Genomic DNA, 15,081 nt, shown 5'->3' on the forward strand with positions numbered 1-15,081 from the left:
CCCGGAAGAGCTTCCAACACCCTTCTAATTCCTCTTCCTGAAATAGTGATTGATGGTGAACATCAAGTGTTTTTTAAGATACAAAGTGTTCCTTTTAACCCTTCTCTCCTCTCCTCTGTCCCTGCCTGTCCTCTCTACTGGTCTGTTTAACTTTTTACCTCTACCCTCTGACCCCTCCGACCTGGCTCTGTCTCCTTGGGAACGGCAGACAAAGCGGCCATGTCTTACCTCTGAGCAGTCCACCATCTTTATGCTCTCCCAGACTTCAAGCAGACTCAGTTTCTAACCCAACCACCTGACTAGGAGGTCAGGTGACCCTCTCTCAACCTATCCGCATGCCCTTTCCTCCCTCTGTGTCTCTGCATGGACATGTAGTGGTGAATGCTTACAGGTGCCTGTTGACTTGCATGTCCATGCTGTGCATTAAGTGTACCCTGAACGACCGTTGGTTAGAATGCTCATTCATAAATACAGAAACAACGTATCTGACATGAAACAGATATTTGAAGCCCCTTCAAAATGGCAAGTGTCAGTCTTGGTGTGTGTGTGTTTGTGCAGATCTGTCTATGTTGAGCGTGTGTATCTTGCTGTCCACAGCGAATGAGGGCTGATAGAAACTTTGATGGAGTTATGACCTACAGCCGGGACTCCCTGCTAGATGGGGGGGTTGCCCTGTCCACCTCAGAGGCCTAGCCTCACCACGGTAAAGACAGGAGGAACCGACTCTGAATGCGGTGAAGAGTGGGGTGAAAAGTGGGGTGAAGGGCTGTGTGAAGAGTGGGGTGAAGAGTGGGGTGAAGGGCTGGGCGAAGGGCTGTGTGAAGAGTGGGGTGAAGGGCTGTGTGAAGAGTGGGGTGAATGGCTGGGTGAAGAGAAATATGGGCTGGCAGGGTAGCCGGCAGGGTAGCCTAGTGGTTAGAGCGCTGGACTAGTTACCAGAAGGTTGCAAGTTCATATCCCCGAGCTGACAAGGTACCAATCTGTCGTTCTGCCCCTGAACAGGCAGTTAACCCACTGTTCCTAGTCTGTCATTAAAACTAAGAATTTGTTCTTAACTGACTTGCCTAGTTAAATAAAGGTCTAATTAAATAAGAGTGGGTTGAAGGGGTGGGGGGGTTGGTTGGTCTCTGACAGTTGGATTTGCTTTGTTTTGTCTTCACCAGAACACTGTGACTTTATGGTATAGACACATACATACACACACACACACACCCTGTGTTAGTGCACCAGTTCATCTAAGGAAACGCTGACGGGAGGAAAACCTGTAAAAATGAAAATGTGTGTGTGTGTCTATACCATAAAGTCACAGTGTTCTGGTGAAGACAAAACAAAGCAAATCCAACTGTCAGAGACCAACCAACCCCCCAGCCCTTCACCCCACTCTTCACCCCACTCTTCACCCCACTCTTCACCCCACTCTTCACCCCACTCTTCACCGCACACTTCACCACACTCTTCACCACACTCTTCACCCCACACTTCACCACACTCTTCACCCCACTCTTCCCCACTCTTCACTCCACTCTTCACCCAGCCCTTCACCCCACTCTTCACCCAGCCCTTCACCCCACTCTTCACCCAGCCCTTCACCCCACTCTTCACCCAGCCCTTCACCCCACTCTTCACACAGCCCTTCACCCAACTCTTCACCCAGCCCTTCACCACACTCTTCACCCAGCCCTTCACCCCACTCTTCACCCAGCCCTTCACTCCACTCTTCACACAGCGCTTCACCCCACTCTTCACCCAGCCCTTCACCACACTCTTCACCCAGCCCTTCACCACACTCTTCACACAGCCCTTCACCCCACTCTTCACCCCACTCTTCACCCCACTCTTCACCCCACTCTTCACCACACTCTTCACCCCACTCTTCCCCACTCTTCACTCCACTCTTCACCTCACTTTTCACCCCACTCTTCACCCAGCCCTTCACCCCACTCTTCACCCAGCCCTTCACCCCACTCTTCACCCAGCCCTTCACCCCACTCTTCACCCAGCCCTTCACCCCACTCTTCACACAGCCCTTCACCCCACTCTTCACACAGCCCTTCACCCCACTCTTCACCCAGCCCTTCACCACACTCTTCACCCAGCCCTTCACCCCACTCTTCACCCCACTCTTCACCCAGCCCTTCACCACACTCTTCACCCAGCCCTTCACCCCACTCTTCACCCAGCCCTTCACCCCACTCTTCACCCAGCCCTTCACCCCACTCTTCACACAGCCCTTCACCCCACTCTTCACACCACTCTTCACCCCACTCTTCACACAGCCCTTCACCCCACTCTTCACCCAGCCCTTCACCCCACTCTTCACCCAGCCCTTCACCCCACTCTTCACACAGCCCTTCACCCCACTCTTCACACAGCCCTTCACCCCACTCTATGTGTGGAACACTGACAGGCTGTCTTGTCCCAGATTAAGTTTGAAGCATTATGCCATCAGTCTAAGAGTTGTTCATTACCCTAATGAATGAAATATGTTTCCTGGTAAAGCTATCACAACTAGTTAAACATATCAAATAGGTGTCATTCTCTTTTTGAACGCTGAATACATTTATCATCAGTGCCATAGCAATTGTTTTGTGACAGCGGAACAAGTACTATTTTAAAGTAGAGCACTTACCCCCTCCAGTGTTTACAGAAGGTACTGCAGTCTGTGTTTAGTAACGAGCTCAAGGTAACACAATCGGCATCAGCTAAATGAGTAGGATGTCAGGAGATGCGTGGCTCCCCTGTAGCATACTAAGTCTCTGGGCCAGACCTCTCCTTAATTAAACCATGTAGTCCGTCTGTTTAGCCTGTGAGGCTAGACTCCTGTCCTGACCAGACAGATTCTCGATCTATCCCAAAGTCCCAACTGAGTTAAGCAGAAGGCTCATACTGCCAGGATCTCCCTCCCCTGCCTAACACCATATTGTCTGGCTTGGGCCCTGTTCCTATACATTTCGAATACATCCTGAATTTGTTCCTCCACCTAGAGGTAGTAAGCACTGAATTGTGTATGGCTGGATAGGTGAAAGCGAGGTTTAGAATCTAGCTTTCACCAATCCACAATAGGTTTGATTGATGTTCAGTGAGTCCAGTTATAAGCTCGGCAGAGTGTTTGTCTGAGACTGAACAGCCGTATTCACCTTGATGTGGACATGCTGCATGCTTTGACCGACCGTTCACTTCTTCAGTTTGCTTATGTTTTGCTCCCTGACATCTTTTGCGAACAGGGTCTGGTGTGTTTGTGTTGATGTTGTTTTGGGGTAGGGGTAGTGGTGGGGTTTGTCGTCTTCTGGTTCCACCATGTGGTCAATCCTGGTTCTGGCAGACAGCAGAGTGTCGTATGCAGGCTTCTGTTCCTACCCAGTTTAGACTCACTGGATTAAATAAAATGTTTTTTAAATTAAAGACCACAATAAGTTGAAATGGTTGAATCAGGTTAATGCTGGGCTGGAACAAAACCCTTCACACACCACACCTTTGAGGACCTGAATTGGCTACCACTTCCCTTGATCAAGATAATAACTCCTCTGTTCTCTCCCTCTTTCCTCTCTCTACTCCAATCTCTCCATCCCTCCCTTACAGAATGCAGACAAGCTGTATAACGGCCAGCTATCGGAGTTCACCCCGCTGGCATCTCTCCACGCGCCCACGCGCAGGAGGGCCGACCACCAGAACCCCATTCCCAGAAGGTCTGAACCCTTCACCAAAAAACTAATGTTCACCCACTGGAGGGGCGGGCCCGACTACTGCACTTTCACCCCACTCCTCCGATTCGCCGGCAACTCCCGTCACTCTGGGGCTGGCTATGCCCACAATGGGGCAGGGCCTGAGACCTCGGTGTAGTCTAGAGTGGAGTTTAGTCTGATTTAGACTGGAAGTCTAGACCAAGATTTCAGTGTTGAGCAATTGACCACTGGAACAATCTGTCCTCTAGACAATAGATACCTAATCTAGACGCGTACAGTTACCAATGTCATTGTGAAAAGCAAACAAACACCAAATACACACAGAAGGACGATCCACATGATCCACAGTCCTACGGCTGTGTTGTGTTAGCACAAGGAGCTGAGTGAACTGAACAGACTTGGCTCCAGGCAAGCAGTGCCTGTGGATTGGTGGAAAGGGCCTTGGCTCCACACATTAATGTCTACTGTGGGTCCGAACCCTCAGACCCACCCTGCAGTGTGTGTGTGTGTGTGTGTGTGTGTGTGTGTGTGTGTGTGTGTCACTCCCCCGTATCTGTCTGTCAACTGTCTGTCAGTGATGATGTCATTTAAAGTGTTTGTCATGAAGGATGTCACTCCCCCGTATCTCCCTGCCGACTGTCAACTGTCTGTCAGTGATGATGTCATTTAAAGTGTTTGTCATGAAGGATGTCACTCCCCCGTATCTCCCTGCTGACTGTCAACTGTCTGTCAGTGATGATGTCATTTGAAGTGTCATAAAGCAGGGATGCCCAGTATGAATGGAAGATGTAAAGGGGTATTGCATGTGCTTTAACTGACCACACTTTCCTGTTTTTCTTTTGTCTTGTCTTTTCCTCTCTTCCTCTCTCTTTCTGTCCTGCTTTCTATAGAACAAACTGGTGTTGCCTCTGTGCATATCTCTTATCCAGGAACACGCCATAAGACACTAGTCTTTTCCAGTTCAGTTGTAAGTGGCTAGGATGTGATAGTGGTTTATCTCTACTGGACTAGAGACAGTTCTGTGTGTGTAGTATCCCGTGTCATAGACTGTCCTTGTGTCTACTGTGGAGTGATGTGATTATACCTCCATTCCCCCTTGTAACCGTCCCATTTCCTGACATGGAAGCTGAGGCATCCTGCCTCACGTAGTGCTAAGGACCCACAGTGGGAAACCAGTATGCATGGGAATCCTTTTCCGCCTTAACATCTACACAGTGTTTCCTTTGAAATACACAGTAGTCTGGAACCAAAGGCTCAGAAAATACTTTTTCAATGGCTTGCCTTGCTGGTTATTGCCTTACACTGAGACTGGGTGGGACAGAGGAAGAGAAATTCTGCCTTACACCACACCAGGATTGGTGGACAGTATTAGATAGGAGAGAGAACCTACTTTGTTTCTGGGCTTTAACATTGTCCATGTAGATATCTAACATCTCTCACACTCAGATCTGAAAGCCTTTAAAGAGCAGTGGATCTCTGTTACAGAAATACAACATGTAGAATGTAGACATTATGCTCAGCTGCTTTGCTCTGTCCCTTGGCATAAATAATATAGAACATACCCATAGAAGTCTCACACGATGCGTGAGAGCCTCATGAAGGTGTTATAAGTGTGTTATAATTCTATCACAAGAGTCTGTAAGGGGTCTTAACATCTCATCTGTCAATGTGTGCTCTCTCCCTCCCTCAGATCCTCTCTGATGCTTTTATGTTTCATTTTCTTTCTTCATGTGTTTTTTTTACCTCTACCATTTCTCCACTTGTTCCTTTTGAAGTGATGCTCGTGTGGATCTGTCCTCTCGAGCCTCACTACATCTCCTCCTCCTCACTGCCGCCTCCTCTCATCCTCCACTCCTCCTCTCATCCATTCATCCATTCACTCCTTCATCCGGTCATGCATCCCTCCATCCGTCTCCTAAGAACACAGTCTGTGTGGTGGGTGTAAGGAGAGAGAGAACGAGAAAGGGAGATGGAGGGGGGACTGTACCAAAACCAAGGTTTTTCTAGACACATTTAGCTGCTTGACAGTAGATGTCTTGTGGTCCTGTTGTGCATTGTGGGATCAGTTCAAACCAAGAGGAACAAAAGTATATTGATGGCCCATATATAGAAAGGGATGTTGTAATGTGTGTGTGTGTGTGTGTGTGTGTGTGTGTGTGTGTGTGTGTGTGTGTGTGTGTGTGTGTGTGTGTGTGTGTGTGTGTGTGTGTGTGTGTGTGTGTGTGTGTGTGTGTGTGTGTGTGTGCAGATATCTGTTTCATTGAAAGCAGCAATGATATTTAAGATGGTCGTCTGTTATTAGGTGGTATTATGAATCTTCACTGAAATGTAAAGACACTAAACATTACACCACAGTCAGAACTATAACACTGGACATTACACCACAGTCAGAACTATAACACTGGACATTACACCACAGTCAGAACTATAACACTGGACATTACACCACAGTCAGAACTATAACACTGGACATTACACCACAGTCAGAACTATAACACTGGACATTACACCACAGTCAGAACTATAACACTGGACATTACACCACAGTCAGAACTATAACACTGGACATTACACCACAGTCAGAACTATAACACTGGACATTACACCACAGTCAGAACTATAACACTGGACATTACACCACAGTCAGAACTATAACACTGGACATTACACCACAGTCAGAACTATAACACTGGACATTACACCACAGTCAGAACTATAACACTGGACATTACACCACAGTCAGAACTATAACACTGGACATTACACCACAGTCAGAACTATAACACTGGACATTACACCACAGTCATGACTATAACACTCGACATTACACCACAGTCAGAACTATAACACTGGACATTACACCACAGTCAGGACTATAACACTGGACATTACACCACAGTCAGGACTATAACACTGGACATTGCTATGACAAGGTTTACAAATAATGAATGAATGATTCATGAATGAATGATTACAATGGATGACTAAATGATGAGTGACCGGCTGTAAGGAAGTGGATGACTCCAAAAATGGTGAGAACTAGTGTTTTTATCAGCACTTCTGTGGTCATCTGTTAATTAGTTAGAGGATGAATGAGACTGGTACTTAGACAGTCGTTTAGGGTTGTTTATAATGTTAACTGACTTGTTTGCATGCTCTGCCTCTGTCATACCATTGGATGTAATGAGCTTCTCTGTGAGTTTATGAATCAAACAAGCATAACTTCTCTTTCTCTGACGGTTCAACACTCTCAAACTGAAATATGACTTCTCTCTCTCTTAATTGCTTTGAGGTCTAGTCCAGTCGAAACCTATTCCATAAAAGCTTGAAAACTTGAAGCAAACTACGCTATTATAAGTTGACTGTGTTGTCTAGAATTGATTGTATTGAGATTCTTTGTTTGATATTCTGTGTAGCATTTTGTCTCTGTTAGGTTTCCTGTTTGAAAAGGCCTTAGAGCTCAACTCAATAATCAGTTGGTTTGGAGGAAAATGTTGGTTTTGTGAGCAACAAACACTCAGAAAGATGGAGAAAGAGAGAGTATGTGCGTTTGACTGTTTTAGTCCTGTAGGTGTTGCTGGCTATGCTTCAGAATATTGAATGTATATGAAGCCTACTCCTTAAAGCCTGTCATTATGACAGATATCTGTGTTTTAGGATCTTAGTAATATCAGCAAACAAGGATGGATGCTATTGAACAAAACTCCCATGTGTTCAACTGTGAGCTGGCTTGTTGCTGTTAGAATTATGTTGGACAAACCACTGCAGTACATCAGAACGTTTCCATGATCCAGAACGGAAATTATCACCAAATACTGACACGTAGTAAGAATGTAGTGTTTTTCAGGCAGCGACCCTGTTCTGATCAGAATTATCTCATTTAGGTATTTTTGTATATCTTAGAAAAATCCTGTTTTGTAACTTTTTTTTTCCAACGGTAAACAGCCTGAGTGAACTATCTTAATTTAGCCACCATCTTTGCAACTGTCACGGGGAAGAGAGACATCACGCAAATGAAACAATATATAGCTTTACAATTCTGCTTTCTGTCAATTAATATACTAAGATATCCAAGTACAATTGTCTCTTCTGTGTTCCTGCACTGAAATAATACATGTTTTTTTCGCATGAAATATGGGTTTGTTTTTTAAGATACTTTGAATGCCATTGACTATGGTTTAAGGTGTGACCAAATGAATAACTATAGTAGATGTTTATTGTTCTAATATATAACTTTACTGACTTAGTGAGGCTTGAACTTTACAGCCAGCCTTTACAGTTTAACAGAATGTGTATTTCTCTTTTGCAATGCATCGGCACATAGCGTTATGACATCACTCATAACTTTGACTATATTTACATATATGTATACTTCTGTACACTCTTTAAGGTGTGTATATATATATATATATATATATATTACTGTATGTAGTAAAGGTAATTCATGTACAGTTTTGGGGTCTTTTTCTATACAGTTTTTACCAGATTGAATGTGGAGTGTTGCCAGCCTTTCTGTAGTTATCAATGGCAAACAACTAATTGTACATGTGCTTGTAATAAAACCAAAAATTAAACATGAGTTTGTTGTTTTTGAAAGAAGATTATGAAAGAACCATTAATCGTCCAGTGTTATTAGCCCTACTATTATAATATTTTGTCATATTATATTCAATTTTCAGACATTTTCCCATCATGCACAACATTTACACTCCACCCAACAGCCAGATGGTGGTGCTGCAGTATGCCTTATTATGGGCTGTATGCCCAAGACCACCCTTAGCGTTGAACAGAGACTGGGATAACTCATTAATGTTCAAGATGTCATAATGATTAGAACGACTGTGTGAGATTTGATTTGATTTAGACATCCTTTTCAGTTTCCGTCAATTTTGTATCCTCTACCGTCCTCAGGCTTCTGGATCTGAGATCTGTCAATCTGTCTGTCACGGATAAAGAGTATCTAGGCCAGCGTGCTTTATGACAGAATTTAAGACTTCCAGAATCCTGTATTTGTGATGCTTTTATGCTGTTGAAATTAGCTGTTAGGCTCATATTAATTTAAAGAGGAAAAAGACACAGTGAACTAAGTCTATATCCTTACATTTATTTTCACACTTCAAACATGAATTATCCAGCACATTATTCCTAGGACCCTTATATTTCGTCCCTTGTAAGTGGTATTGGGGGAAACACTTGTGGTGTTTTTGAATGTGCTGAACATGAACACGGCTATGTGCAGGCGGAGGGGTTGTCCTCTTTAGAGCGGTCCCTGCGCCGCTGTGTGCCAGGAGAAGGTTTTAACGTACACTTAAAAACGCTCTCAGCTCCTCACATCCCTGAGGATGGAAGTCTGGCAGCAAAAAATAGGATTTACCCAGAACTGAGAGATGGAGATGGAGGGATGTGGAAGGAGAGGGAGCCAGAGTAAGGGAGAAGGAGACGGAAAGATAGAGGAGAGAGGGATAAATAGAGGAGCGATGGAAAGAGTAGAGAGAAGAAAGCTGGACTCCCAGTAGGCCTGTAAAAACTTCCATGTGTATTATTCAATCTGTAGACCATGTTATGTAATTATTGAAACGGCATCAGATGTCTGGTAATATGACATGTGATCGGGGGGTGTTTGGAGTGGCTCTCACGTCCCAGTATACATGGTGTAATACCTCTGATTAGAGAAGTGTGTGCGTGTGTGCTCATGTGTGTGTATGCACGTGTGTTTGTGTGTTTTGCACACGTGTGTGAATACTTGATAACCTGCATATGTGTGTATGATGCCCACGCGTGTGAATACTTGATAACCTGCATATGTGTGTATGATGCCCACGTGTGTGTGTGTGTGTATGTGTGTGTGTGTGTGTCGAGGGGTATAGAACAACCTGAGCCTTAGGAGATCTTCAGGTAGAAGGGAGAGACCTCCTGCTGCAGTACATGAGAATAAACCCAGATGAATTGCAGCTTAGAGATCTAGAATGTCATATATTTGTATTTATTAAGGATCCCCATTAGTTCCTGCCAAGGCAACAGCTACTCTTCCTGGAGTTTATTATGGATCCCCATTAGTTCCTGCCAAGGCAACAGCTACTCTTCCTGGAGTCCAGGAACATGCAGTAATGAACGATTGGTGACTTGCATCTATAGAAGTCTCTGCTTTTTGTCTGACGTTTGTTAGTACAAAACCATGGCATCTTTTAGCATCTACCCAAATACCCATCTTGGAATATCACTAATGGAGCCTTTATAGCCTGTCGAAGTTTCATGGGTACATTATAATACAGCACATGTTCTGCCCTCAGAGTTGTCAGCCTGTGTGTATCCATGCTAATAACAGAGTCGAACTGACTTGACAAGCCAGGCATTTGATTAATGAATTCTCAGCTGTTTTTGACAAACATTTTGTCACCTGTTGTAAAAGCACACCATTCACCGCGGGTAGACTTGATTATTCTGTAACATACTGGATTAAAGTAATTAATCCTAATAAGCACTGAAGGACCATCTACAGTGCTATCTCAGTTCTAGAGGCTTGCTGAGGTAGAGATCTTAAAGCAAGGCTGCTATTCACAATGTTTAATGGAGTGTGTACTGCCGAGGCATTCAGACGTGAAATCTCAGAATTAGGTCTGAAATTGCTGTTATTTGCTAAGATTGTTTATGAATCATTACACTTTTTTTTCTTTGTCTGTGGAATTGCCTGTTCATTACTGACTTCTAATGGTGTTTTAATAATGGATCAGTTCACACTGAGTCGAGTAGTGGTGCAGTGGGTTTTACCAGAACTCCACTTTTAGTTAGGGAGCTATACATCTAGGGACAGTTGTTAGAGGACCTTCAGCTACGAGAGAAACTATTTTTCTTTTCTATTTTGTAGGAGGGGGATTCTTATTCAATGCAAACATGATTGACTGATTGAGTCTATGTGAAGCGAGCACAACACACCATTCAGTAAATAAAACAAACCCAAATCATTGAGATAAGGTTAAATGACGCTCTATATAAAACCAGATATCCAGACAACACTCTTCCACAACACATGACAAGCAACACAGTAGTATATCGCAGTAATGATTTGCATTTGAATAAAGTCCCTCCAATGCACATTCTCTACCTGCACCCAAACGAGGGTGACCTGATGCGGCCTGGGTGTGTTGACTCCCGATGAAGCTGTATGACCCGTCTCACCCCAGGAGCCATTAAGGCGTAGCCTGTGACAGTTACTATGACACCTGTGATTCTGAGAGCCCGGCACGATGGCCCCTGAACGCTTACTCAAATCAGGAAGTGACTAGAATGGGAGCAGGAGCAGAAAGCTTCACAACACCTCTAACCTCCTGCCTTGATGGAGTCAATTGTGCAGAAATTCCATTCCGTAGCCTTTGGGAGCTCATCTCGATGTGTCTACACAACACAATACAACACAATACAACTTTATTATTCTCCTATAAGGAGCAATTTAAGAGGGACTCGTTGAGAGCAAAATAGCACAATTACAGTCCATACGTCCTCAATGTAATGTGCATGCCTCTCACTCTATGTAAGCCTATAGATACATCCATACTGTTCATTAATTCTATATTATACCATGACATCCCCTTTGTCTCACCACGAATGTGAGAGATGTACTGTATAAGGACTAATACAATTTGACTAACAATAACCATACAGAGCTTTTGTCATTTGACACCAGATTTAGCCGCATCAGTTTTACATTGCTGGACAAAACATATGTTTGTACAAAACACAGCCCTGTTGTTCTGTATATCACTGTGCCATCATTATTACACATTCTGAAAGATATTATGATCCGAATGAAATCATCTGTATTTCAATAAGGCTGATACATGCCTGAGGGGAAAGGAGACAGGAGGCTGCGTACTGTGGCTCTATTCAAAGTTAGATCAGTGTGTTGATTGAATGGTAAGAACCATGGGGGTTATTCATGACAAACGGAGGATGACAATATTCCCTCAACTCTGCCCAACGAGGAGTTTGTTCAACCCTTCTAAGTGTTCTATCAGAATCACAACTCCCTAAATCCTATTTGGATTCAGTTCCATTCCAGAATGTTGAATGACTTCCAAGTGCCAGTGGCAACGTATTGCTATTTATTCCCATTCTAATAAGGAGAAAAAGACATGCAATTTATATTGTTAATCATGTTAGGGGACTATTTTACTGTAATGTAAGAAGACAGGGAGGATCAAGATGAAAGCCTACGCGATTTGGAAGTATTATTTTCAGAAGCTCTTCAGTTATGAGACTACGTTGAAAATGTAATATGCCAATTCAGTTCTAATCACACCGATCAGAAAGGACACTTTGAAATCAGAAGAGCCAGACCTGGATATTAAATAAATGATGACAGAGTTCTGCGTACGGGAGATACAGTGTAGACATTGTTAATGTTGTAAACGACTATTGTAGCTGGAAATGGCTTCTTTTTAATGTAATATCTACATAGGCTTCAGAGGCCCATTATCAGCAACCATCACTCCTGTGTTCCAAAGGCATGTTATTCGCTAATCCAAGTTGATCATTTTAAAAGGCTAACTGATCATTAGAAAAGCCTTTTGCAATTATGTTAGCACAGTTGAAAACGGATGTCCTGATTAATGAAGCATTAAAACTGACCTTGTTTAGACTAGTTGAGTATCTGCAGCATCAGCATTTGTGGGTTCGATTACAGGCTCAAATTTCCAGAAACAAAGAACTTTCTTCGGAAACTCGTCAGTCTATTCTTGTTTTGAGAAATGAAGGCTATTCCATGCAAGAAACTGAAGATCTCGTACAACGCTGTGTACTACTCCCTTCACAGAACAGCGTAAACTGGCTCTAACCAGAATATAAAGAGGAGTGGGAGGCCCCGGGTCACAACTGAGCAAGAGGACGCTAGTGTCTAGTTTGAGAAACAGACGCCTCACAAGTCCTCAACTGGCAGCTTCATTAAATAGTACCTGCAAAACACCAGTCTCAACGTCAACAGTGGAGGCGACTCCGGGATGCTGGCCTTCTAGGCAGAGTTGCAAAGAAAAAGCCATATCTCAGAATGGCCAATAAAAATCAAATATTAAGATGGGCAAAAGAACACAGACACTAGACAGAGGAACTCTGCCTCTAATCAAACCCACAAATACTGATGCTTCAGATATTCAACTAGTCTAAAGAAGGCCAGTTTTATTGCTTCTTTAATCAGGACACCCGTTTTCAGCTGTGCTAACATAATTGCAAAAGGCTTTTCCAATGATCAGTTAGCCTTTTAAAATGATAAACTTGGATTAGCTAACACAACGTGCCATTGGAACACAGGAGTGATGGTTGCTGATAATGGGCCTCTGTATGAACAATTTCATAAAAAATCTGCTGTTTCCAGCTACAATAGTCATTTACAACATTAACAATGTCTACACTGTATTTCTGATCAATTTGATCTTATTTTAATGGACAAAAAAGTGCTTTTCTTTCAAAAACAAGACATTTCTAAGTGGCCGCAAACTTTTGAACGGTAGTGTCCATATTTTTTTCATGCTGGACCGCCAGCATCTTAAGTGTGCTGGCGGTCCCCTTTCTGCTCTCTTCTTTCTCCTCTCCTCTCTCTCTCTTCAAAGATTAGAATGAGGCTGTCTGCTAGGAATAAGGACAGCCTTCCTTCTCTTCCCTCCATCTCCAACCCTCTCCCTCCTCTTCCTTCCTTCTCTTACCTCTGTCTCAAACCCTCTCCCTCCTCTTCCTTCCTTCTCTTACCTCCATCTCCAACCCTCTCCCTCCTCTTCCTTCCTTCAATTCCCTCCGTCTCCAACCCTCTCCCTCCTCTTCCTTCCTTCTCTTCCCTCTGTCTCAAACCCTCTCCCTCCTCTTCCTTCCTTCTCTTCCCTCCATCTCCAACCCTCTCCCTCCTCTTCCTTCCTTCTCTTCCCTCCGTCTCCAACCCTCTCCCACCTCTTCCTTCCTTCTCTTCCCTCTCCCTCTTGGCCCCCAATCAAGTTGATTGATTTTACGCCTCCTCTTATCAAGAGGAGCAGGCGTCGTCAAATAACAATGTTGTCTTTGAGGGGCTACGCCTCCCCTCTCACAGACAGAGACAGACAGACCGGCAAGGATCAGACATACAGGCAGGGATCAGACAGTGTACAGACAGACAGACAGACAGACAGACAGACAGACAGACAGACAGACAGACAGACAGACAGACAGACAGACAGACAGACAGACAGACAGACAGGACAGACAGACAGACAGACAGACAGACAGACAGACAGACAGACAGACAGACAGACAGACAGACAGACAGACAGACAGACAGACAGACAGACAGACAGACAGACAGACAGACAGACAGACAGACAGACAGACAGACAGACAGACAGACAGACAGACAGACAGACAGACAGACAGACAGACAGACAGACAGACAGACAGACAGACAGACAGACAGGACAGACAGACAGACAGACAGACAGACGACAGACAGACAGACAGACAGACAGACAGACAGACAGACAGACAGAACAGACAGACAGACAGACAGACAGACAGACAGACAGGACAGACAGACAGACAGACAGACAGACAGACAGACAGACAGACAGACAGACAGACAGACAGACAGACAGACAGGACAGACAGACAGACAGACAGACAGACAGACAGGACAGACAGACGAACAGACAGACAGACAGACAGACGGACAGACAGACAGACAGACAGACAGACAGACAGACAGACAGACAGACAGACAGACAGACAGACAGACAGACAGACAGACAGACAGACAGACAGACAGACAGACAAGGAATCAGACAGTGTACAGACAGACAGGGATCAGACAGTGTACAGACAGGCAGGGATCAGACAGTGTACAGACAGACAGGGATCAGACAGTGTACAGACAGGCAGGGATCAGACAGACAGGCAAGGATCAGACAGTGTACAGACAGACAGGGATCAGACAGTGTACAGACATACAGTGTACAGACAGACAGGGATCAGACAAACAGGCAGGGATCAGACAGTGTACAGACAGTGTACAGACAGAAAGGGTTCAGACAGTGTACAGACAGACAGGGATCAGACAGTGTACAGACAGACAGGGATCAGACAAACAGGCAGGGATCAGACAGTGTACAGACAGACAGGGATCAGACAAACAGGCAGGGATCAGACAGTGTACAGACAGACAGGGATCAGACAAACAGGCAGAGATTAGACAATGTACAACAGACAGGGATCAGACAAACAGGCAGGGATCAGACAGTGTACAGACAGACAGGGATCAGACAAACAGGCAGGGATCAGACAGTGTACAGACAGACAGGGATCAGACAAACAGGCAGAGATCAGACAATGTACAACAGACAGGGATCAGACAGTGTACAGACAGCAGACAGGAGGGAACAATAAGGGAAGA

The 15,081-nt window shown here is 44.5% G+C and overlaps 1 protein-coding gene across 9 annotated transcripts in view; it reads left to right on the forward strand.

Annotated features, from left to right (window-relative positions):
* Positions 1–8,262, forward strand: part of atp11a (ATPase phospholipid transporting 11A) — an 85,876-nt gene extending 77,614 nt beyond the window's left edge. For 3 of the 9 annotated variants that reach the window (XM_031824162.1, XM_031824160.1, XM_031824161.1), the window contains one exon: positions 3,580–8,257. In XM_031824162.1, coding sequence (XP_031680022.1) covers positions 3,580–3,840 — 261 coding nt within the window. In that variant the 3' untranslated portion in view covers positions 3,841–8,257. The other 6 variants (XM_031824164.1, XM_031824165.1, XR_004209931.1 and 3 more) reach the window with 6 other exon arrangements.
* The last annotated feature ends 6,819 nt before the right edge of the window (positions 8,263–15,081 follow it).

The sequence above is a fragment of the Oncorhynchus kisutch genome, linkage group LG5, assembly GCF_002021735.2.
Source record: "Oncorhynchus kisutch isolate 150728-3 linkage group LG5, Okis_V2, whole genome shotgun sequence".
Classification (NCBI taxonomy): Eukaryota; Metazoa; Chordata; class Actinopteri; order Salmoniformes; family Salmonidae; genus Oncorhynchus; species Oncorhynchus kisutch.